At 53.3% G+C, this 24,166-nt stretch overlaps 7 protein-coding genes and 2 non-coding genes across 9 annotated transcripts; 5 read left to right on the forward strand and 4 right to left on the reverse strand.

Annotated features, from left to right (window-relative positions):
- Positions 1-1,411: 1,411 nt before the first annotated feature.
- On the reverse strand, positions 1,412-1,483 carry CTHT_0022780. The gene has a single exon. It is a non-coding gene; the product is annotated as a tRNA-Glu (tRNA).
- Positions 1,484-4,682: 3,199 nt separating this feature from the next.
- On the forward strand, positions 4,683-5,998 carry CTHT_0022790 (uncharacterized protein; the record flags this gene model as incomplete). Its single annotated transcript, XM_006692681.1, has 4 exons — positions 4,683-4,971; positions 5,028-5,262; positions 5,321-5,568; positions 5,661-5,998. The coding sequence occupies 4 exons, from the start codon at positions 4,683-4,685 to the stop codon at positions 5,996-5,998; spliced, it is 1,110 nt and encodes a 369-aa protein (XP_006692744.1).
- Positions 5,999-7,741: 1,743 nt separating this feature from the next.
- Positions 7,742-9,603, reverse strand: CTHT_0022800 (uncharacterized protein; the record flags this gene model as incomplete). The annotated part of the gene is made up of 2 exons (XM_006692682.1): positions 7,742-8,253; positions 8,337-9,603. 2 exons carry the CDS (start codon positions 9,601-9,603, stop codon positions 7,742-7,744), a joined length of 1,779 nt encoding a protein of 592 aa, XP_006692745.1.
- A 1,094-nt stretch (positions 9,604-10,697) lies between these two features.
- Positions 10,698-11,788, reverse strand: CTHT_0022810 (putative 3-ketodihydrosphingosine protein; the record flags this gene model as incomplete). The annotated part of the gene is made up of 3 exons (XM_006692683.1): positions 10,698-11,498; positions 11,554-11,685; positions 11,744-11,788. The coding sequence occupies 3 exons, from the start codon at positions 11,786-11,788 to the stop codon at positions 10,698-10,700; spliced, it is 978 nt and encodes a 325-aa protein (XP_006692746.1).
- Positions 11,789-12,238: 450 nt separating this feature from the next.
- Positions 12,239-14,298, forward strand: CTHT_0022820 (uncharacterized protein; the record flags this gene model as incomplete). Its single annotated transcript, XM_006692684.1, has 3 exons — positions 12,239-12,706; positions 12,770-13,762; positions 13,813-14,298. 3 exons carry the CDS (start codon positions 12,239-12,241, stop codon positions 14,296-14,298), a joined length of 1,947 nt encoding a protein of 648 aa, XP_006692747.1.
- A 385-nt stretch (positions 14,299-14,683) lies between these two features.
- Positions 14,684-14,770, forward strand: CTHT_0022830. The gene is given in 2 exon segments: positions 14,684-14,720; positions 14,736-14,770. It is a non-coding gene; the product is annotated as a tRNA-Gln (tRNA).
- Positions 14,771-15,446: 676 nt separating this feature from the next.
- Positions 15,447-16,565, forward strand: CTHT_0022840 (uncharacterized protein; the record flags this gene model as incomplete). The annotated part of the gene is made up of 1 exon (XM_006692685.1): positions 15,447-16,565. The coding sequence occupies one exon, from the start codon at positions 15,447-15,449 to the stop codon at positions 16,563-16,565; it is 1,119 nt and encodes a 372-aa protein (XP_006692748.1).
- A 152-nt stretch (positions 16,566-16,717) lies between these two features.
- Positions 16,718-17,829, forward strand: CTHT_0022850 (uncharacterized protein; the record flags this gene model as incomplete). Its single annotated transcript, XM_006692686.1, has 2 exons — positions 16,718-17,594; positions 17,672-17,829. The coding sequence occupies 2 exons, from the start codon at positions 16,718-16,720 to the stop codon at positions 17,827-17,829; spliced, it is 1,035 nt and encodes a 344-aa protein (XP_006692749.1).
- Positions 17,830-18,545: 716 nt separating this feature from the next.
- Positions 18,546-21,334, reverse strand: CTHT_0022860 (MAPKK kinase-like protein; the record flags this gene model as incomplete). The annotated part of the gene is made up of 2 exons (XM_006692687.1): positions 18,546-20,864; positions 20,945-21,334. 2 exons carry the CDS (start codon positions 21,332-21,334, stop codon positions 18,546-18,548), a joined length of 2,709 nt encoding a protein of 902 aa, XP_006692750.1.
- Positions 21,335-24,166: the final 2,832 nt, after the last annotated feature.

Consider the following 24,166-nt stretch of genomic DNA (forward strand, 5'->3'; position numbering starts at 1 on the left):
ACACACACTGTACGTATACACGCGCGCCGTGTACGTAGTAGTAAAGACATGCTGTTGTCCCTCACCCACCGATCTGGGTGGGACAGATCTACCTTGTCTGCCTTCGCCTGACGGCAAGGCGTCTAATGTTGTGGTACGCATTACACTCTCTCAACGTGAAAAAGTAAGATGGAGGGGAAGAAAGGGATGGGGGACGAATCGAGCGGGGATTACCCTACGTGGGATATTGAAGTTTTTTAGTAGTTGTTTTGTCACGGAGTCGGAAAGTTCGTGGGACGTCGCGCACGTGAGCACCGAGAACGGCTGGGGTCGGCCTAAGCAAGTCGATACTGTTTCCGAGAAGTTCACGTTCTCGGTTACTTGCTGAGGCGCCGTGGTGGTGGTTCCTATTCGAAAGTCGTCTCCATGTACAGATTCTTCCCTCCGACTTTGCCGCAGTATGCGACATAATTTTATTTCTCTCCTGTCTACGATCTTCTTCGGAATCGGCGACACGCATGTCGATGAGGCATGGATGACCGATTAGACCCGGGCATGATGAACGTTTTGAGCGAGTTGCAGTCTGCAGTGACTACTTGACCTCGAGCAGCGGTCTAGGCTCTGGGAGATCTCAGGTCTTGGGCCTGGAGCCTGACAAAAGTAGCTTATCTCGACCTTGTACAGATCTCATAGAAACACGTGGATGAGAGATCGGGACCGATCGGTTTTAACGACCTTAATTGACGTCCTCGTGTTCTGAAGCCTAGTTGCTTACACTGCAGAGCTGTCGGCTGTCAAAGGTGTCGTTTGGTACGCTCTGTTGGGCACGGTTACTTGGTTGGGCACTTTCGAGTCGTCAGGCAACCAATTGAAGCCGGAGTCGTAGTATCAGTGACATGGCGCTCCAGAAGCGAACAGTTTGATGCTTTGCAAAAACTTGACGTGGGAACTCCAGGAAGATATCTCTTAGCTCTTGTTTGTGATCTGTTTGACAAGCTCGACTACACAGGGAGGGTCAGTGACAATCATTCATCGTGTTGAAAGGGGAATATAGGGTTAGGGTTATGTACTACAGCAAACGGACCGAATATTGTTACTCTTTTTCTCAAGTTCTATCATCTTATCCTAGTTCGTTGGATAGCAACGATATTGAAAGCTGAGAACTTTACAGTTCCTAATGATGTCAATATGAGCTGTCCTTCGGTGTTGATCCCAGTCAGGGGCAGTTCAGTCAACAAGGCCCTGTTGCCGGAGCGATAAGGCAATTATCAGGGTTAGGGTTGAGCTCAAAACTACTCCTCGAGCCATCCTTGATGCACCTTTTTCCTCCAAACAGAGAGGCAAAAATTTTGCGAAAAATAAAAACCAATGTTTCTCAGTCAAAAGACTGAGTTGCAAAATAAATCAACCAGTTATCTGGCTGTGGTTAACACTCCGATACGGGGAGTCGAACCCCGAGCTTCGCGGTGAAAACGCGATATGTTAACCGTTACACTATATCGGATTTCTTGGTGAAAAGCCCCACAAACCGACATTATGACAAAGCGCAAACGCAGTTGTGCACGGCGTAACAGGAATCAACTTTTTGAATTCTTTGTCCTTCTGATGTGTATCCTCGACAAACTTCCATCTTCTTCCTTCAATCCGACAATTTCCCTGGGTCCTAAAAAAGCCAGAAGGCACAGAAGCCTACAGCTCAACTATGTCTTCATCAAGTCCAGCTGTCAGCGTAGAGATGTGTATCATATTTGACCAAGAGAGAGTCTTCCTTACGGTCTTAGGTGCACCAAAACTCATTTGAAACTGATCCTACAAACGTTTCAATCCCGAGTCTCACAAGTCATATGTATCTTAAATATCATTATGAAGTCGATTCCATCTGTCGCCCTGCCGAGATCTGGTTATTCTAGTCTGGCATTTTCTGTGACATCTCCATTATCTTCCCGTCCATACCACACAAGTTCCGATGACCTCAGGCAGAAGTGCATTTGTTATGTTCATTGGAAAACCATATGTAGTTGTTCATTAGGGGTTGGAACCACATCGCGCCCATGAGATCGAAACGGGAAATATCAAAGGTCGATCTTGTGCTCGTGCTTGTAATCTCTGTTGGCACTCCTCCACGGCAATCTGTAGGCTAGCCCTGATCCTTAGATGACCTAAGTTCAACAGAAGAGAATGCGTTCGCGGCAGTGCTAGACATACAGACGGTTGTAATGCTCACGGCATGCTGATACATCTGCCGAACGAGCGGCTAGCAGAAGTTGCCCCATCACAGAGAGCTGGTCGAAGTTTTGTTGAGCCGATCGTGTCAGAATACTGAAGATGCCCACCACCAAACGATTGCAGAAGTTTGTCGTTAAATCTCAGAGTTCTCTCACTGTTATGGCGCGGTGCTGAGGGGGTAGTAAAAGCTCCCTGATGGCATTTACCCTCTTGATCCCAGGTTTAGGAAACTCCAAGAGCTTTTCAGGGGACAAATCGATACACAGTGACAATCGGATCGATAACAAGGGTGCAGAAAAGTTAGAAAGAGCCCAAGAGAATGGACTCTCATCTGAACTTTATTCCATCATCTTGGCTCCGAAGCACTTCAGACTTGCAGTACTTCAAGAGCAGCTTCTCATAGACATCCACATCTTTCCCCCGAACCATCCTTTTGTCCCTGCTTGCAATGTGTCCCAGCAATCTATGAACTAATTTAGTTGCAACAGGCAGAGCAGCCGCGATCCTCTTCTTATGGAAACGGGCTCTGCTCCGGGCACTTCAGACACTTACCATTCATTACCAGGAGGCACAAAATGAGGACCTCCCAACTAATTTCCTGCTACTCAGCTATTCAATCTGATGCGGTAGAACAGTCATTGCAATCTGCGAGATGAAGATTTGAACATCCATTTATTTTTCGCTTTTCACCGATTCTCTTAATCCTTGACAGTTCAATTCTGCTACTTTCCACTTGCTGACACCTAAAGAGCGTCTTCGGATGTTTTACATGAACACATCCGCCCAATATGTCGACTCAAGCGAGCTCGTTGCTGTCTGAAATTCATCCAGATTCATCCAGAAGCTCCTAATTTCGACCGGGAAGGCAAGAAGCAAAGGCTTCAGAATTTAGGGATTGATCACGATTATCCCACCTTATCGTGGCACACATCACCAAACATTATGAGAAAACCACCCCCCTCCATGGCTTGACCTTCGTGCTGTTTTTAGCCAGTTGTCAAGGTCCGTGGTAGCTATATGTATGGCGGCAAGCATGCCACTGTCAGGCCGATAAGATTATCTCTAGCTGAATTTGAGAAATGGATGCAATGGAATAAGTCCCAGAGAGAAGCTATCAGTATGGCCCCGATGCTTTAAAACGGGACGCTCTCCGATATCATGGCCCTGGAGTTTGTGAATAAGGGGTGAGGAGACAGTCATCCCAGTGAAAGTGGGTTACTCCATACGTTCTCTCTCAGGAAATACGGGCTTGTTCAGCTAGCATCTTAGCATTCTAAGTCTGTCCCTCTGGGTGTCTGGTATGAAGAAAAAGCAAAAATTGGTAGTCAACCGATCTGTCATATTGACATCTGTGGGAATAGTTTTCGAGAGAGACTCAAATATGGACTCCTGAGTGTAGCCGGCTTCATCTGTCATCTGCTGACTTTTGTTAGCACGAATAAAAGAAAGCTAAGGAAACTAAGAGCCTACCATATCTCAAATCTAATCGGGAAAAGGCATAATTCAGGGGGATGCTACCTCGGATCATCTAGTTGCCCATATACTGGTAGCTGATCCTAAGTCACAGGTGTGGATGAGGAACTATACACTCCTTGAAGGCATGCTGTGGTACAAGGCATTTCAGGGAGGGATGTGCTGAATGCACTCTTTGTGCTCTCGAACTGGCAGCCCCAGCCTGGGTTATTGATTTGCTCCCGGGGGGGTAAACCCTGATGGTATACTTTTAGGATCGGCGGTCTCCAGGAAAAGACTCTGTTCTGGAGGACGCGCTTCTGCCGTGGATCAGCCTTGATCAGCGATTTGGAGGTCGCTCTCATTCCATCTGATATCGTTTCCGGGCCTACGCCTTGACCATCTGGCAAATAATCATCCACTTTGCTGCCGTGGTCTGTGTGCTTTCCTAGCCTGACTGCCTGGCGTTGTAGAAAAGCAGAGAAGCCCTCTAATCACTCACGCCCTGGGAACACGTAAAAGATCCCCAGATTTTCACCCACACATTTTCTTTTTCTTCTTCCTACAACTATTCTCTGTCCATATCCTGCTCGCACATCGCGCGCTGATCGACTTCCTACTAACGCACCCAACTACCTGCAACTGATACTCACTCAACCAGTAAGTTCTGCTACTACCGATGCTTTTCTCAACTCTTCTCCTGCATGGCCATCGATCTCAGCTTTTGCATGTTCTTAATTGGCCCAAAACTGGCCTCAAATCACTCCCAAACAACAAATATTGTCACTTAATCATCCTTCTCGTATAGCTGTATTCTCCTGTCAAGCACTCTCTCTGTACACAACTTCACACCGAGCCATTGTGCCCACTTTGTGATCCATTTGCATAGTTAATACTCTCATTTATGCTCCCAAACCATCTGTCACTCACTTTAACCCTCCTGATCGAGCCCAAGTGGGTGAGATCATTAACCGCTAACCGATAATCCGACAGTCGCTCACTCCCCCATTTTGAACGGTCACAAAATGGGTTACGACAAGGTTCCGACCGAGGTCGACGAGGCTCGGACTCCTTGCCTCGATGCTAGCGGCATGCTGGACAATCTCAACTACGGTGCTTGCGACCAGTGCGGCTGCACTGCTGATCCGACTCACATTCTGGTTCCCATCAACATGGAGCCGATGGTCATCACCTCCAAGTCTCGTGACAACGGCTGGGGCTTGCTCTGCAAGTATGTCATTGTCCACACTGCTCTCTGGCTCTTTGGCCTGTTGATGTTCTTCTTCGGCATCTACGTCATTCTGTACATGTCTGGTAAGTTTGACATTATTCAGCTCATAAGTTGCTGAATAACTGACACTTGAAAAAAGTCATCCCTGGTGCTTCTGCTGAGATGATTCCCGCTGAAAACGATGTTGGTCCTATCATTGAGCGTGATCTCATTGTCGGTTCTTCTGGTTTTTTCATGGAAACTCCGCTCTGTACTCTGGTCGCTACCACATCTACTCTACCTACCCCGTCAGATGCCAGCACTGTCGTTACCGCTGCTGATGCCGAGACCGCGACTGTTTCTGAGGGACCCATCATCACCCCAATCTTCACCGAGTAAGTTACCCCGCGCCGACGGATCTTTGTGTACGATGCTTGCTAACACTCACTCCAGTGAGACCACCTGCTCCCCGGTGACCATCACTGTGACTGTCACCACTGCTTTCAGCGCCGATGCAGTGTATAACAGCGCCCTTGTGTCGAGCACCTCTGCTGTCGATGCCATTTCTGCCCAGGCTGCCACTGAGGCCCTCACCTCACTGACCATGGACTTTGTGACCACTGTCACAACCACCTCGACTTCGACCCGCGTCATCACGGTCACTAACTACACCGCCACCACCTATGTGACTGTCACCTCTGGTACGATCAGTGTCACCGCTAACGGCACGCCCGTCCCCATTCTCTCTCTTCCACTCCTTTCGCCTATCCACATACTAACTCTTCACCAACAGTTCCGGTCAATGCGACCACCTCCAGCATCATCTTTGCCACTGCCCATTCCCCTAGCACCTTCGGCACTGACACTGCCTACTATGGCACCGGCGGCACCGCAGCCTCGGCCACAGGCTACATCGGCCCAACCATCGGCAATGGCACTTTCACATACAGCATCCCTCCCACTGCAGCGGCTTCTTCGGCCGACGCGGTTTCCGCATCCCACAGCATCGTCGCAACCTCGGACGGTGGCAAGGGTCTTGCTGGTACCAACACTGTTAGTGAGGTTGTCAAGCAGATCAAGGCTGGTTATTGCGCCGTCATGCTTGCTATTGTCACTCTCGTACTTGCCTAAGTGGGCTTGACAGCACATCACATTGGTTTGACCACATGATCTGACGGTTTGTTACCCCTCTTTGTTTCTCTTCACTTTTCTCTTTCTTCGATTGGTGAGAATCGACATTATGGACTGGACTACAATGGGATCAGAAAAGGGAAGGTCAGAGAAAGGAAGGGTACACAAGTGTCTGGTCATGAATATACGGCACACGGTCACTTGTATTATATGGGCATGGACATGGACATGGAGATAACCGCAGCTCATCCTGGAGCTGGACTGAATCATATGCCTTTGCAGATGTGTTGCAATTTGTGCGCCTATTACGTGCCTAGGTGTTCAGTACCATAAGCGTTATAGGTACATGCCCTAGTTCAGTAGGCTGAGGCCCAGCATCATCTCTTAACTGATGGTGATTCGAGATGTTTTGCCGATAACATTGAGTTTGCTTTATCTTAACTTTATTTGCCGTGATGCGTGCCTCTTTTGTGTGTGCGTGAGCCGTGGGCAAGTCTCGCTTGGTTGTCTTTGCTATGGGAAATTATACCTTACAGGGTAGGCCTATGATCAGGGTAAGCAAGACTCATGGCCATTCCCTCTTTCCGGGCCGATGAGCAATCCAAGTTTTTACTGCCATCAAGTTGAGAGTTTTCATGTCCATGCATCTAGAGTAACCAAATATTTCAAGCAATAATACACATAAGACACTTCCTGAGTGTTGCAATAAACTTGAGTTCCCATATTCCCCCTTTCAGAAAACTTTTGATCACCCAACTCCATGGGCGTGACCCATCAACTTATCTATTCCTCGTCAGGTTGAGTTTGCTTCTTCCACTTTTCTCTCAAAGGCTCTCATCGTAGTCACTTGTGGCTTGATAGTAGTGTGAGTGGAGATAAGTACAAAATCACTAAACAAGTACTCAAGGGGATGGCTCTACCAACCATATTGCCCTTATAGGCTGGCTCAACACCTTGTATGAGCATTTAATCAGCCTACCTTTTACCTTAGTCAGCCATTCCCTACCAAATATTACATCATTCTGTTTTCAGCTAGGGAAGAAACTCCTGGGCTACCCCCTAAAGAAGAACCCTGGACTGGTACTAATTTGATCTGGTCTGTTTGATTCATTGTTACCTAAGAGTAGACATCGTATAGCAGGAAAGGAAGAAGCGAAATAAACAACCAAATCAGCCAAACCAGCCAGCCAACCAGACTAAGACAATACGAGGAATATCTCTTTGCTGTTTTTTTTTTTTTAAAAAAAAACCGAAGCCATTTCGTTTTGTCCTTCTCCTCATTCTCATTCATTACATGTAGCCTGTAACCCTCCCACACATTTTTTGTGCTGCTTTTTGCTTTTTGAGAAAAGAAAAGGAGTGAGCGCCTGAACAGAAAACCAAGCAGCCAGCCAGCCGTCCATCCATACACATCACATGCCCCTTTCCCATCCATCCATCCATCCATCCATCCATCCATCCATCCATCCATCCATCAATTCAGTTCAGTTCATTGGGCTATTCCCTCTCAATTGAACCCATTCCTCCTCATCATTATCATCATCATCATCATCATCATCATCATCGTATCCTTCCCACCTTTCTCTTGTTTATTTCTACCTACTTGTAATGTACCCAACCAGCAACCCCTTGGGAAGCACTCTCCCCACTGCTGCTCTCACTCTTAATCGCCGACCTCCTTGCCGACGATCCCACCGCCGAAGCACCCGAAACAGGCGAAGTCATCACCCTTACCGCAGCACCCTACGCCGCAGCAGTTTGTTCCCCGCCCAGATTAACCTGTCCCTGCTGCGGAGGAGCGGGATACACCTGCATCGGCGCCGGCTGCTGTTGCTGCGCTTGCTGCACTTGCTGATGATGCTGATGATCCTGCACCTGCTGCCCCTGACCCTGATGTTGCTGATTTTGATGCCCCGCCGACGCAGCAACCAACTCTTCGTACTCCAGCATCTGCAGCGCGAGCTGCTTCGCCGTGATATCCATCTTGATCAGCTGGCGGGTGACTGCATCCGCGGCGCGGACCTCGTTCATGGCGTTGGCGACCATCTGCTGGAGGACGGGACTCGAAGCGAGCAGGGCGGCGGCGCCGTTGGCGTTGGCTTGGGCGAGGGCCGCAGCGTTGGCTGTGACGGCGGAGCCTGAGCGCAGGTAGCTGCCGTAGCGATAGGCTGGATCGGCGGCGGTGCCCAGGGCGGCGGGACCGGTGGGCAGGAGGGCCGCGGCGTTTTGAGCGTGGAGTTGAGGGTTGCGGGTTTCTATTCCGAAGTGTTAGCATGGGAAGTTATATAGTCAAACGGGGACGGGGAGAGAGAAAAAAGAAGAAGAAGGAGACTCTTACCATGGAAACTGCACCTCGCCCCGCTGGCATTAAACCAGCAGTTCGCGCAGCTACCACACATTTGCCCATCCACCACGATACACGTCGTCCAGGGACCATGTCCCTTGTGACAATTTTTGCAGGGCACGCGCGCAGGCTCGCCCGCGATCTGAGCAAACAATGCCTCGACATTACTGCGCCGGGCCAGGTTAAGCGTCTGCTCCGGACGTCTCTGCTGCGCAAGCCGCTGGCCGGGCTCGCGAGCCAGGCGTTTTGCAAGCGCGCTCTCTACAGGCAGGTCGCGGTAGCCGTTGGCCAGGGCCGACTCGCGGGCGATCTCTTCCGTCGTCTTCATCAGGGGGCCGCCCGGGTTGGGGGCGGGTTGCTGTTGCGGTTGTTGAGCAGGCTGCTGATGCTGATGCTGGACTTGCTGCATGGTTGGTTGGGGTTGTTGCTGGACCTGTTGCATCGGTGCTTGCTGGACCGGCTGCATTTGTTGTTGCTGGTGGTGAGCCGCGGCCGCGGCAGCAGCAGCAGCAGCAGCAGCAGCAGCACTTTGCATTTGCTGGGGGATTTGCTGCTGGAGTTGCTGCGGCGTGCCCATTTGGGCGGGTGGCTGATGCTGCTGGACCTGATGCTGCCGCGCTTGCTGGACCTGTTGGTGATGAAGCTGTTGCTGGCTATATCCAGTGGCAGCGGCTTGGGCAGCCTGCTGCATGTCCTGCAGTGCCGGGTCCTGGGGGATGCCATTGCCAGCAGGACCGGGACCGCCATTGGCGAGGATGTTTGCGGCAGTGAGATCGACATGAGGGCCCAGACCGGACGCGGCAGCGGCGGCAGCCGCAGCAGCAGCCGCAGCACCGGCGTCATCCATATCGGCATCGGCCTCGGCGTCACCATGGGCATCCTCGTTCATATCGGTATCCATGGCGGCCGGGGCACCGTAGTTCTCGGCGCCGGGCATGGTAACGCTCACGTTGAGATTGGCGGCGTTTAGGTTGGCGTTGACGTCGTCAAACAGACCCGTGGGCTGGCCGTCGGGGCCGATAGCGACCTGATTGACCTGCTGGGCCTGAACAGCGGCAGCCTCAGCGGCGGCTTCAGCGGCGGCTTGACGAGCTGCGGCAGCCGAGGCCGAGGGGCGGGCTCGTGCTGGAGCGGTGGGCTTGGTGACCTTGTTCGCTCTGCCGCGCTGTGTCTGCGGTTGCTGCGGTTGCTGCTGCTGCTGCTGCTGCTGCTGTTGCTGTTGCTGTTGCTGTTGCTGTGATCGTACAACGGCGGGTTTCATGCTTTTTAGCCTTTACCCAACAGACAACGAGCGACCTCGAGGCTTGAAGAGATGAGCTTAGGAGTTAGAATTAGAATTAAGCTCCTCCCTCTTCCCTTTTCTTCTCCCTTCTCCTCTCAGTCTCGCCTGGGGCGGACAACGGCCGCTATGCGCGAGATAAGAGCAAGCGAGCGAGCGAGCGACCGAACAGGCGACTGAGTGAGTGACCCGTGAGTGAGTGCTCCCCGTCTAAGTCAAGCCAAGCCGAGTAGACCTTCACTTATTAAACTTGAACAACAAACTTATATCTGAGCCTTGAGAGGTCGGCGATGGCGATGGTGATGTCGTGCAGCTGTCGTCAGCTGTAAAGCGCGCTTGGGACGGGCTAGGGTCAACGGCTCGAAAATCAAGCAAAAGCGGGCGCGCAGCTGTCAACGGCCAACAAAAAACCATGAGCGCGCCTCGTGGGGCTGGGGATGGCGCGGCGAATCTGGTCTGCCGAGATCGCGATTGGCCAATCAGGGTTCGTGGGCAAGGCCAAGATGTGGTCTGTGCATCTGATAACCTGGACGGTGGAGTCAGGGACCGGGGACCAACCACCAGCTTCGGTTCGTATCGTCGAATAATTCTCGAAGTCTCGAAAAAGGACGATCACTTCTTTCTCTGTGTCTCTCACTGAGTGTGGTGATCTGGTTGCTGGGTTGATGTTCTGCCATGCTACCACTTTATATCCAAAATGTCTAGAAAGTCTTTTGGCTATGTTTGGCAAGCGGCAGACTCATTGGTTTCCATGAACGCCAGCGCCAGATTGCCATCATTGTCATTGCAGCAAGCGGCGGGCGACAATCCGGCATCCGTTTGCTAGCAGTGATTCATGTCATGGATGGCATGTTGGTTTCTCTGGAAGAGAATTGCAGAGGATAGCCAACAGTCAATGACGATTGCCACATATGACAAAGCAAAACGGCCAGACTGCGGGGACAATGGCCGAGAGGGGAGCGGCCGTTGCTAGGGTTTTAGCTGGCCAACACGACAGCAACACATGGAGATAGTATCCTCAATCCAATATGCTTGATATTACAATTATGTTTATGCACGCTACAGGCTGAATAAATTCACGCAGCAGCAGTATTCTTCTTCGCCGGATGCCCGTGCACCTTCGCCCAATTCTTCACCTGTCCGTTCATGATCCTCAGCACGAAGAAGTAGATCACCGGCACCAGCCAGCCCAACAGTGTGTCAAGAATCCAGCTGTTGCGCGCCGACCCACCCATGACACCACACCTCATCAGATTGCCCAGGAAAGAGACAGCAACGAAGTACTCGCCGCGCTCGAGGCCGGCAATCGACCTCTGCGCCACAGTCTCGGGTGTCTCCGGCGGCTCCTCCTTCTCCAACTCGAGCGTTATAGCCGGCTTCGTCTTGTTCTCGCGCTCCAGCCCAGGGCTTGTGATGGTAGCAGGGAACACGACATGCACTTTAACCGGGTTATCCGGATACAGCAGCAGTTCCTGCGCCAGCGTGTCGGCCAGGCCGCGCAGCGCCCACTTAGACGGGGTGTAGGGCGCGTACCCGACAAGAGCAAAGAAAGCCAGCACCGACGCGGTGAAGATAAGATGCTTGGGCTCCGAGTTGGGGCCCGTCGCGTTCTCGGGGGCGAGCCACTCGCGCAGGATGGCCCGCGACATCTCGGCCGTGCCGAAGTAGTTTACGTCCATGTTGCGCCGGGCGGCTGCCATCGAGTCGTCCTCGCACCAGAGCATGGGAGTCGACATGCCGGCCACGCACCACACTATGTCGGGAGCCTTGCCGTCGTTCCAAGCGATAGCTTGCGCCACGACCTGCTCCGCGTAGCCGTGCTCCGAAACGTCGGCTGAGATATAGGTGAAGCGTTGAGAGGGGGATTTGGCGGCGGCCTGTATGTGTCCTTAGCATGAAGTCTTCAGTCCTATCGTGGATACTTTGTCTTACCTTCACTTCGGCCAGAGCCTCCTCCAGGCGACCGACATTACGTGCCACAAGGATGAGGTTCGCGCCCTTGGCGGCCAGCTGGATGGCAGCGGCCCGTCCCATGCCCTCCGAGGCGCCGGTAAGCAGGATGGTCTGTCTCGTCAGCTTACATTCCAACACAGTATGCTTTTACCATTCAAGGCTGACATACCCGGCCCTCGACGGGCATGTGATTCTTGCGCCCAAACAAGCCCATGCCTGCGATCACAGCTGCCAGCAGAGCGCCGACAACTCCAGTGGCGATGGGCAGCGGAATCCCAAGCCGTTGAAACCCGTCCATGAGAGCTTCAGGACGAGGCTATCCCCAGCTCCTCAGGAGATAGGAAATGAGAGTTAGAATGTCCTGAGCTTCACTCACTCGCCGTCATCAAATCATCAACTTGCAGGGGCAGGACCCACAGCTGGGGCCCACGCCTTGGCACACGTGGATCCGCTACGCAAGTTGGGGTGGGTCGCCAAGGCAGCGTGTCAGTGGGGCAGATCCAGCCCCAGACGGAAGGCGGACAAAAAAATTCTGCCGCTGCTCGAACTTCTGAAGCAGCTTCGCACAGTGATTGCCAACTCCAGATTAACACCCTCGCCAACTTTTCTCCCCGTCTCCAATTCTTTTCATTTCTATCTGCCACTGAAGCATTTCAGCATCAAAATGGCCAAAAAAAGGAAAGCGACCCGCCCCGCGGAGCCCCAGGGCCCCAAGGAAATCGATCCCAAGGACGCCCGCCTGACCGTCAACAACTACATGGACGTCGCCGATTCCGAGGACGAGTACTGGTATAAGAAGGATCGCCTTGACATCGACAGCGACGATGAACCGCGCTCAAAGCGGTTGAAACGCCAGGACAAGGAGGATGCTTTCCTGGAGCAGTCGGATGAGGAGATCTTCGATGATGAGTTGAGCAGCGAGGAGGAGGAGGAGGATGACGAAGATGAGAGGCGGGCTCCCACTAAGAAGGATGGCAAGAAGGGTGCTGCGTTGGATGACGACGACGATGCGGAGCTGCTCGGGCTGGGGAAAAAGAAGGACGATGATGAGATACGGGATGAGGGGTGGTGGGGTTCATCGAAGAAGGAGTACTATAATGCTGATGCCATTGAGACGGAGCAGGATGCTTTGGTGCGTTGGATCATACAATTCAGGATTGTGCTAGGAGGATGATGGTGCTGACATATATCGCAGGAAGAAGAGAAGGAGGCTCGCCGCCTACAGGCCAAGAAGCTGGCTAAGATGCAGGAGGCCGACTTCGCCTTCGACGAGGCCGAGTGGTTAGCTACTAAAGATGAGAAGACAGGTGGTGACGAGGAGGTTGTCACTGAGGTGCTGAAGGAGGTGGAGGTGACAAGTGATATGGGCCCTGAAGAGAGGTACAACCTTCTGCAAGCGCGGTACCCCGAGTTTGATTACTTGGTCGAGGAGTTTAGAGAACTTCGGCCACTGTTGGAGACGCTGCAAAAGGAGGCGGAGGGCAAGCCGGCCAAGTCATTACCTGTGGTCAAGGCCTGGGTGTTGGGTTGCTACGTGGCTGCGCTGGCAAGCTACTTTGCCATTCTCACATCGCCGACAAGGGACGGCGATGAATCCAAGGGCATCATGAACCCCTCAGAACTGCGCGACCACGAGGTAATGCAGACCCTGATGGAGTGCCGCGAGGCCTGGCTGAAGGTGAAGTCCCTCCGGCCGGCCAAGGGGGCCGTCTCCGCCCACGGCATGCTTTCTCCTCCCGAAGAGGGGGAGGAAGCCGGCTCGGACGTCGACATGCTCGATGATCACGCCGTGCAGAAGCCCAAGAAGGCCAAGAAGCTCTCCAAGGAGGAGATCAAGGCCAACAAGAAGAAGAAAGAGGAGGAGGCCAAGAAAGCCAAGGCCGTCGAGCAGTCGCTGGCCGAGCTCACGTCGCTGCTGCAGACTACGAAGAAGGCGGCCGTCAAGGCTTCTGTTGCCAGCAAGGCGATGTCAACAGCCGCCACTTCGGGCGCCGACTCGGGCATGGACGACAACCGCTCCGACTTTGGCGAGGAGGAGGAGCTCGATGCCCGCACGGCGGCCGAGAAGGCCAAGCGGAAGAAGAGCCTGCGTTTCTACACGTCGCAGATCGTGCAGAAGGCCAACAAACGCCAGGGTGCTGGGCGCGATGCCGGTGGCGATATGGATATACCGTATCGCGAGCGACTCGTACGTACCTTTTGCTTTTCTTTCAGTAAGACAGTGCTGACCCCTACCAGAAAGACCGTCAAGCCCGTCTCAACGCCGAAGCCGAGCGGCGCGGCAAGCGCGACAGCAAGTTCGGCGCCGATCTCGGCGGCGACTCGAGCGACGACGAAGATGCCAAAGCCCGCCAAGTCCGCGACGACGAGGACGCCTACTACAACGAAGTGGTCCAGGCGGCGGCCAAGAAGCGGGCGGACAAGCAAGCACGGTTCGAGGCTCTGGCGGCGGCGCGCAAGGGGGACCGCGTCGTGGAAGAGGAGACCATCGGGCCGGACGGCAAGCGGCAGATCACGTGGCAGATCCAGAAGAACAAAGGCCTTACGCCGAATCGCAAGAAGGAGCAGCGCAACCCGCGCGTCAAGAAGAGGAAGAAGTACGAGGAGAAGCAGAAGAAGTTGCGGAGTGTCAAGGCTGTATACAAGGGCGGAGAGGGGCCGGGTGGTTATCAGGGCGAGCTGTCGGGTATCAAAACGAATCTGGTCAAAAGTGTCAAGTTGTGAGGGTAGATGGTGTTGGGTGGTGTATGATTTTATCGCCGCGAGGCTGTTGGTTGGAAGGCTATTTATGTTTCTGTGTGTCACTTTTGTGATTCTGTCGTGGCCATGACCGTATACCCCTTTCTCAGCACACAACCAAACATAACAACTTCATGAAACCTCCCAACAGCTCTCTGTTGAGTCTCAGCTGTCCGAAAGCCGTATGTTTCTCTTCCCAGACTCAACACACACCCTATCCCTGCCAGCTCCATCACGCATAAGCCCCCCCCCCCTCTTTTTTTTCTTTTTTTTTTTTTGACAATGAAATCCCTCAACCTCCACCAGCTCAACCCACTTCTTCTACGCCGCTCTCCACCTTGCCCACCATTAATCGAGTCGTACGCAAAACGGTTGTATAGTGTAGCGGTTATCACTCCGGATTCTGATCTTCCATCAGGACATTCCGGCAACCCCGGTTCGAATCCGGGTACGACCTACTTTCTGCTTTTTTTCCCCCATCTTGAAGGTTGATACGGGCATATACTACTTCTTTCTGCCTGTTTTTGTCTATTTTTTGTCCACGGTTGATATTGGTCTCCAATTTCTAACCAACTTGAGCTTAAAGTTATGAATTGGAAACAATTATCTTCTCTATATCATGGAATGGGAAAGTCGGAGAGAGGTTAGTGACGTCACGAAAAGTGCCCGGACTTTGCAACGTCATGTCTCGACTATCTGCGAACTCCTCGTTGAATCGAGGTGTTGGGGACGGGGAGATTTGGATATGTACAGTCAAAGGTGCATGTTGATAACGCACATTTGTACAGCTGTTGCTGGGCTTAATTACTCTTATTGTCTAGGTTAGTGAAATGACCCTTTCAACAAAGCCTTGAGTACCTAGGCTTGAAACTGAGACCTCGGTATAAGTCAAACCATGGATTGAGAGAGCTACGGCCTTCCAGCGGCGACTCTTGCGGACGTCCTGTTCTGAGCCCTACGTCACCCTCTCGGCTGTCATCGAGAGGAGAAGCCATCCATGTAAAAAGCCCATGTTGCCGGCTGTCCTTGGTTCTTTGTGCTGGTTCTTGCCTAGACCTTCAATCTCTTGCATCAAACTACGACACAACCATCAATCAACATCACTGGTATCAAATTTAACCCCTCCCAAACAAATGGACGCCCTAAGCCACGTCGCCGAAGCGGCCTCCAAAGCCCTCTTCGGCAGTACTGACTCGAGTTCCCAACATGAATCCGGCGAGGAGCCCATCTCGGGCAAGCTGGGTAACGTAGCGGCCGGCGAGCCGTACGACGCCGGCAACATGGGTGGTGCGCAGGCACTTTCTAACTCTCTGTGTACACACCACAAAGTCCACGTGCAAATCACTCACTACGTCCGCAGAGTCCCCCTACGCGAGATCCCGCGCGAGATGACCGTTCGTACGAGGCTGACGCTGACTACGGGGTGTGCCGGTGATGTTGATGAAGAGCCGAGCGAAGTAGATATTGAGACCACTGTCGAGGACGAGAATGGTCGACGGGTAGATGAGGATGCTAAGCAGAATAGGACTGTCACGACGACGTCGACGAGTAAGGTTATTACCGCGGGTGATATGAGGCCCATGCCAGCGCCGAAGCCAGAGTTGGCGCAGGAGGATGTTAAAACCACGGAGAAGGGGGAGAGAATGGGAGAGGATTTGATGGATATTCCGACGGCCCTGCCGCCGATGGTTCTTGAACCGGAGAGGACCAGGGCGTTGGGAAAGGATGCTAACACCGCTTCGGCGGTGCCGTCGGTGAGTGCGACGGCTAGAAAGGAGTATGAAGAGGGGAAGAAGAATAAGAAAGATATAGAAGAGGAAGATGAAGGCATCAAGATGGAAGACCTGGAGGATCCCCAGCCAGAAGAGAACGTTCTCAAAGACGATCCAGTCGACACCCCGACTGACAAAGAGACGCCTAACCCCGATCCCCAACCTCGCCTTGACCCGAGTACAAACCCATATCTATACCTTAGCCCCGTTTCGACAAAGGAAAAAGCTCCTGAGGATGCCACCACCCGCGGCTCTCCCAAGGGCACAACCAACCCTGCGTCAACGTCAACCTTCAATACAGGTGCCAGCGGTGAACCCCATCTCAGAGGAAGCACAGATTTCAACCCCCTCAAGCTGACAATGACACCCGACACCACAAGCCCTACCACCGAAAAAGATTTTCACAGTCACACCACCACCTCAAACCCCTTCAACGTGTTAGGAGAACAAGCCGCGAAAGACCCTTTCCTCCAATTCTGAACATATGCGAGATACCTTGGCGGCCAAAGCACCGCAGAAGACAACCTCCTGGGGTCCCGACCCCAAGGATAAGGACAAAGCCCCCCGAAGAGGATCCAACGGACACCGCCAGCACTACCACCAGTGCGAAAGAGATAGACAAACCAGAGGGTATGGCCCCTGGCGCAGGGCTAACTAGTGACCTAGGCAACGTTTCAGTGCAAACAGTTCGCCGCAAGAAGAAAAAGCAGCTCGAGGGCGATGCCAAGAAACTCCGCGATGAAGCCGAGAAGCAACTTGACAGACTCAAGGAGTGGGAAGAGCCGTTTAATAGACCGGAGGGTGTCACCATCCCGTGGTTGAAGGGCACGGGGACGGGGACGAAGACGGAGACGGAGACGGGGACGGGGACGGGGACGGTAGAGCAGAAATTGAAAGAGGCGGAGGAGCAAGCCGAGAGGTTGAGGAAGTGGGAGGGGCAGTACAACAGACCGGAGGAGGTGAAGATGCCTTGGATGAAGGGGGTTGAGATTGAGCCCACGATGCTGCCAATGAAAGAAGAGAAGGAAGAGAAGGCCCCCGAAAAAGCAGAAGAAGCCCAGACTCAGCCCCGACTACACCCTTCTCTCCTCGAAGCCGCCGCCGCTGCACCAGCTCCCCCGCCCAAACCCCGAGGCCGCACCCCCTCCGGTCGCAGACTCCCCTCCCTTGAAGAAATGGTTCCCGAGTATGACAAAGGCGAATACACACTCAGCCCTCGCAGCACCTCCATCAGCAAGGACTCCGCCATCGCCTGGGAAGGCGGCGGACGAAGCAGCATCGGCCAGGAATCTTCTTCTACCGCCACAGCTGCAGGTACAGAACCGAGATATTCATGGAAGGGGACTGAGGGGATGATGGTTGCGGAGACGCAGCCGAGGACTGAGATGGGGGAGACGATAGAGGCGCCGCCGAGGATGGAGAAGCCGAAAAGGGTGCGGTCGAGCGGGTTGGCGGCAGATGGGGGGGATTTCGACGCTGCTAAGGAGGGGGCGGGAAGGGAAGCTGATCGTATGTCCCCTTACTTGGTTTCTTCTTAAGTATTTGGGATGAAAGGGATACTGACTTGGGGGGGGGGGGGGAAATAGGACTCTTAGAACAAAAGGTCCAACAACAAAAAGCTCAAGAGGGAGCTGGGCCCAGCAAGCATGGCCATCACCTCCATCTTGCTGAGGAGGGCAAGAAGTTGCATGGGTTGAAGGAGAAGATTAAGGCGAAGCTGCATATTGGCGGTACTTCAAGCTAGAAAGGACAATGGAAAAAAACAAACGTAAAGTCTTTTGATAAGGATTTGGAGCAGGGAACGGTAAAAAAAAAAAAAAATACAGTCCGGGAGAGTTTAGGAATAGGAAGGTTTTGGCAGGGTTATGGTTCGAAGTGAAGGAGAATGGAAGACTGATGATAGGTTCGCCTTTGGAGAACAGATGGGAAGTTTGGATTTGATTCATCTTTGACTTGTTAACGGAAAATCTTGTTATTTTCTAGGATCCCCAGAGACTATACGTTATGCATCCTTAATCATGTTGGATCACGTATTGCAACGGCTCGGTTAGCAGAATTGAATGTTGGATCATCCAACTCAAAAGCTGTATTGATCTCGCCAACCATCATCATCTTTCTTCCCAATTCTTCATTCCTTGAAACCTACCCCAAGTCGATGGCTGAACGAATGATATCCTCATCATAACAAAACATCCAAACTTCTTCTCATATCAAAAAGTAGTCCCCGTTGGTATCGAAAGTCAACTCAAAAAAAGTCATTTCCCGCTTGCCTTTCACCCGTCTCATCTCCCTGTATACAAAAGCATCCATCATTTCATACAATCATTCCATACACATGACCAAACATTCAATAACAAACCACTTAAAGTTCCTGTGTGAAAGGAGTTCTCACAAAAAAAAAAAGCCGGGTATAAAAGCTCCACCTCTTCACTCCCTTACTCATCTCCCCTTATTGTGCAACTACGCTACCATAGGCGTCAAAAAAGGACTCAACATCAACTCATCGGCGCTTGGCCTCTTAGTATGATCAATCTCAAAAGTCTGCGCCAAGAACGCCTTGGCCTCGGGGCTCGCCGTCTCCGGTACCGTGGGCGTCGCCTTAGCGCCACCAATCTTGAAGATCGCTTGCAGCTGCGTACAATCCGGGAACGGATGCGTCCCCGTCATCATTTCGATAATCAGGCATCCGAGCGACCAGATATCCGCTTTGCGGGTATATGATGTTTGCTTGACTACCTCGGGCGCCATCCAGAAGACGGAACCTTGGAGGGAAGGGCGGTGCTTGTTGTTGTTAGGCCCGTTGAGGATATTCGACGCTTCGAGCTTCTTGGAGATACCAAAGTCGGAGATCTTGATGGTGCCCTTGTTATCGACGAGGATGTTGGCGCCCTTGATGTCGCGGTGGATGATGTCCTTGTTATGGAGGTACGAAAGACCATTAAGAATCTGCCGCACAAAAGTGCGGATGAGGGGCTCGGGCAAGGCACCGTAGGACTCGAGCATGGTCTGGACAGAGCCGCCGGGGACGTATTCGAGGAAGATGTTGAGATACTCGGCCGACGTACCGCAGCCGAGGTATTGCACGATGTTGGGGTGGCGGAGGTCACGCAGGAGCGTAATCTCGCGCTTGAGCGCCTCGATCATGTTCTTCTTCCTCTGATCGTTCTGGCCGTTCGTGCCTGATCCCAGCGTCTCGACCTGCTTGACGGCCAACAACTCGCCGGTAACAGCGTGCAGCGCCAGGTAGACACTACCGAACGAACCACGACCGATAAGCGCGCCCTTAATCCATTTGCTATCATCCCACGAGTCACCCGCCAAGAAGCTCTGCAGATCCTCATCAATATCCTCGCCATCCTCCTCCAGGGCCTGATTGACATCCTGCAGCGACGATCCCCCGGAACCCGTACTCCCGGCCCCATCAAAGAAACTATGCCTCACGACATTCCCATCCGGATCCGTGACACTCAACGCAGCCGTAGTATTCGTATCCGACCCACTATCCGCAAACGAGACATACGACTTGCGATTGATCGAGCTCGTGGTCGACTGGGCATCCTCCTCCTGCAAGGTATCCAGCATCGACGAAGCGACAGAGTCCCGATACTCCCTAAACCGGGACGCGGCATCGGCGCGCGGCCGGGGCTTAGCAATCTGATTTGAGGCGGTCAGCCAGCTGTCGGCGATGGTGGGGATGGGCGGGGCGTCCTGGATGCTGGAGGCGAAGCTGAGGGTGCTGGCGACGCTGAGGCGGTGGTTCATGCGGCTGAGGCGTTGTGAGCGGCGCATCGACATGCGGGCCGTCCGGTCGATGAACTCCTTGGAGTGGTCGGGGAAGTAGCTGGTCAGATCCGAAGCAATCAGTTCGCTCGGGGGGCGGAGACCGCCGAACTGTCTTAGTTCGCCGCGGCGACGGGGCTGGGGCTGGGGAGGCGGTGGAGGTGGGCGCTCGTATCGATCTTGGTAAGGAACGGAAGATAGATTCGGCTGCTGCATCTTCTCCCAGCTCTCGCCCAGCACCTTCTGCGCCTTAAGCAGACTCTGCTTAGGCATATTCTCAATCACTCGATTATGATTTTGCTGCTGCTGAGCCTGCTCCTCCAGCGCGATAGCAGCCGCCCTCTCCAGCTCCGCCTGCCCGGGTTCGCCAGCCGGCACGCGCCTAAGAATCAATCTATTCCTCTCCGGACGCGAATGATCCTTAATAATCCTCCACAACTCGGTATCACCAAGCCGCCGGCACTGGTTCGGATCGGGCTCGGTGCCGTTCAGCACCCAGAAGCAGTAATTCCTCTCGTGGTCCTCACGCAGAGCAAACTTGCGCAGCGTGACGCGCATCACCTCCTCGCAGGTGTTGCAGCCAGCGATCTTGACCACCTTGGTGACGCCACCAGTCGAGATGACGCGGATGACGTCTTGGCCGGGGGGCAGGGCGGCCATCAGCGAGCCGTCCATGCTAGACTGGTTGCGTGTGTGCATTAGGCGGCCGCCGCTAAGTGGCTGCTCGGGCGGTGAGACGGGGTAGCGAGTGCTCGATGGCGTCGGCTGGCTGCTGGCATAGCCTGAAGATTGAGCATATCGTTGTTGTTGCTGGGACCGGAAGTCGCCGCTAGAGAGAGGGGAAATCGAACCAGAAGGCTTGGAACCTTCGCCAGCCGGGAGGTCGTACTGGCGAGAGTAGCCTTTGCTCGGCGGTGTGGGAGGGACAGAACGGCCGGAGGGCTGCGGCGAGTAGGATGAAGGCACGTATTGCGCGTCGACATCGGCATACAGGTCCTCCTGGGAAATTGTCAGCAGACGAGTCCGAAGCAAAACAGTAACCTGTCATCATCATCATCATCATCATCACCGCATCTTACCCTCTGTCTCCTCGCTTGATTGGCATACACCATGGTCCTCAACTTCTTAATCGTCAACCATAGCCTAACACGGTCGCCGACCTTCTCAACACCCATCTCCTGCAGCAGCGTCTTATCCAGCTCGAGCAAATTCTCGCCATTGATGTTGTTCTTGCGGAAGACGTCCTCGTATTGGCCCCATTTGAGTCTCCTCAGAAAGTGGCAGACGTCGTCCTCGTCCCACTTCTTGACAGTCTCAGGCTCGAGGTCGCCGAACTCGGCCTCGAGCATGGCGGCGTGGTTCTGGCTGGAGGGCAGCGGGGTGGTGGCGGCGCGTCTCGGGGCGGCCATCATGTTGGACGACTGCGGGCCTAGGCCGGCCGGATACGACTTGGACGCCAGCATGGCCATGGCGAGGAGTGGTTATTGGGCGGATAGCATGCAGAATCGGGAGGAGTCTCGAGAGGGGGGAATATGTCGGAGAGGGCAGGAGAGCAGGAGAGCAGTAGTTGTATGTGTGCGCGTATCAGGTATCAGATAGATCGACAAAAAAAAAAAAAAAAAAGCCGTGTCCAACGCTTGCCTTCCAGGGGCTGTTGGACAAAGAACACGGACGGGAAGTCGAGCGGTGTCAGGTTCTAGTCGACGCTCGACGCGCTGTGCCACGGGCGGGGAAGCCTGAGACAAATGGCGATGTTCTTGTTTTCTCTTTGATTTCGTTTTTTTTGGGGGGGGGGTTATGGGGAGAAAGAAAGTCCCTCTTCGCCGTGAGCGATATCCAATTCTAAGAGGAAAAAAAAATGACGCGATGGATGGCTGGCTACGATATGAAACGGAGCTCCCGTCTGCCTGCCGTTAGGCACAAAGCAGAGGAAAAAAACAACAAAGTTTAGATGGAAAAGAAATAAAAAAAAAAGTCAAACCCTGCGGATGTGCCGGCACTGTCCGAGGATAATGAAGTGTCGGAAGCAGCGGGGAGGGGATGGAAACAAGAAGGGAGGAGGCACGGGTTGAAGCGGCGTGTATGTACAGAGAGCGGGCAGAGAGGAGTGCGTTTCGTCAGACAGATGATAGGAGGGCAGGAAGGTCAGAGAAGCCCAAGGCGGCGTTGAGAGCTGACACAACTCACAAGGGGGGGCGGGAGGAGGGACGGCATCAGGAGGATGGGCTGGTGGGTCACGCAGATGGCGGGGGAAGACGCTTCTTAGATAGACTGTGCATCAGGTTGGAGACCTCACTAAAGGTTCGCTTCGTCTGGAAGTTCTGGTTGGCCACGACCCCCAGCAGAGCGCCCCCGATCTGGCGTTCACATAGTCTGCCTAACTGCGTAATCAGGCTCGCGCAGGCAGCGGGCGTGCCGACCAATCAGCGGCGGGAGGCCCCTAGATTTGAAACGAGCACGGGCCACACCTGAGCGCTTGCCGGCAAATGCCATCGTATGGAAGCAGCTGAAGCCTTCTGACGAGCAGTCCACCGCGCTCCTGAAATTGAATGCTAAATCGCCAGAGCAGAGGTCACAATCGAGAGATTGTTATCGATGGCATCAAGTATCGTGCGATGCTGACAAGAACTGTGCTCGAGAGGGACGAGAACAAAGATGGCGAGACGCTGGCAGCAGCACTGATGATAGTTTGCGTTCACACCTACGTTACTTGAAGAAAGTTTGAGTTGAGGCTCTTCAGGTTTGCTTTTCAGATCATAGCGACGATTGTCATGGAACCGTGGTTTAAAAACAAGGCAGGTATCCGCATAGAGTTCGGAAGAGCGGCATGCCATGCCTTCAAAAATAGCAGTGTTATAAGGGAGCATCAACGGAGGAGAGCAAATCAAAGCAGCATCCTCCATCTCCATCTATGGTGCTCACAAAAGCGATGTACCCGAGACAGGGAGACCGTTTGTTTCGTTCATTGAGAGTGACATGCAATTCTACAATTTTCATGCCTTTTTCTATGGGGGACCGGGAATGGGTATCTGAGGAGAAATTACCAAGGAGCTGGGGTTTGCCATCCTGTAATCCTTCGCAGGCGCACCATGGTACCACATCCGAAGATTTTGTCAACGTCATTATCAGGCCCCAAAACTAGCCAGTGTTTCCACGTGGGCGGCACCGAACAATCTGCACGACGGATGGCGTCTTTGTTTTGGGGGGGGGGGGGGGGGCGGGGCGCTGTAGATGGGATTTTTCATCACTGACACCCCAGAAACTGCATCCCCAGATTAGGTAAACGTTCATGATGGGCCAGCAAATACCGCAGAAACATGCTCCGTGGGTAAACAATCGCCCATTCTAGGACAACGGAAGCGGACGACGAAAGAAACAAGCAAAAACAAGCGGGTCGATCGATCGCGCTACGGTCGACGATACCACAGTAGGTAGGCGGAAAGGGTGCTGAAACGGCATGCGTTTCAGCTGTGGCAGCGTTGCACCGGGTAGCCGTTGTTAGTGACGAATAGGAACCACTAGGCTAGGTTCTTAACAAGTGGTGCTCAGCCGGTCAAAGAAAGGAGGCTCGTCAATGAAGACACACGGGCGGTAAAAGTGGTCTGCGAAGCGGGAGAGCGATTGACGATGCCGACAAACAGGGTTCTATTCTTCTGGGCCTCGGAATGAGAATGCGTAAGCTGTTTTGGTTCGTCGGTGTAAGTCTAGGCTATGTTGTGATGCGCAATCTGGGTGTGCATGTGAACATTTTGACAGAAAGTTTGTGGACAACGGACCCAAGACAGGGAATGAATGTGATTGAGCCAAAATCTCTTGTCAATGCTCACCCCGCAGGACAGGAAGCGATGCTGTCGCTTCTTGCTCGGTACAGATATCGACGATCTATTTCAAGATGATCGTATCCTCGGAAATATTTCTCACGTCTCCGTCCACAAGACAGGGGGAGTCGGGATTACAGGGCCGCAGGCCCCGCGGCGGAGGAGGAGGCGGCGACGACGACGACGGAGGAAAACAGTCAAGATGAGACCAGGGCTTTTGCAGACGACGCGCGGGCTCAGCAAGACTTTCATTCCTCATCAGCCTAGGATCGGCAGTGTCTCAACTGATTTGTCTCCCTCAGCCGGCTCCAGTTTGTGATTTGGTATTAGACAAATCGGTTGGCGGCCAATTGGCGTTTTCCAGCGCTTGTGTTTTGGTGCACCATTTGCCATCTTACTCGCTGACGCTCTAGAGTTCGCAACCAAACTGTCGGGTTCTTTGTTCCCGTAGATCATCTCAACGTCCCAAGCCCAAAAATGAAA

Source organism: Thermochaetoides thermophila (assembly GCF_000221225.1).
Source record: "Thermochaetoides thermophila DSM 1495 unplaced genomic scaffold scf7180000011816, whole genome shotgun sequence".
Taxonomy (NCBI): domain Eukaryota; kingdom Fungi; phylum Ascomycota; class Sordariomycetes; order Sordariales; family Chaetomiaceae; genus Thermochaetoides; species Thermochaetoides thermophila.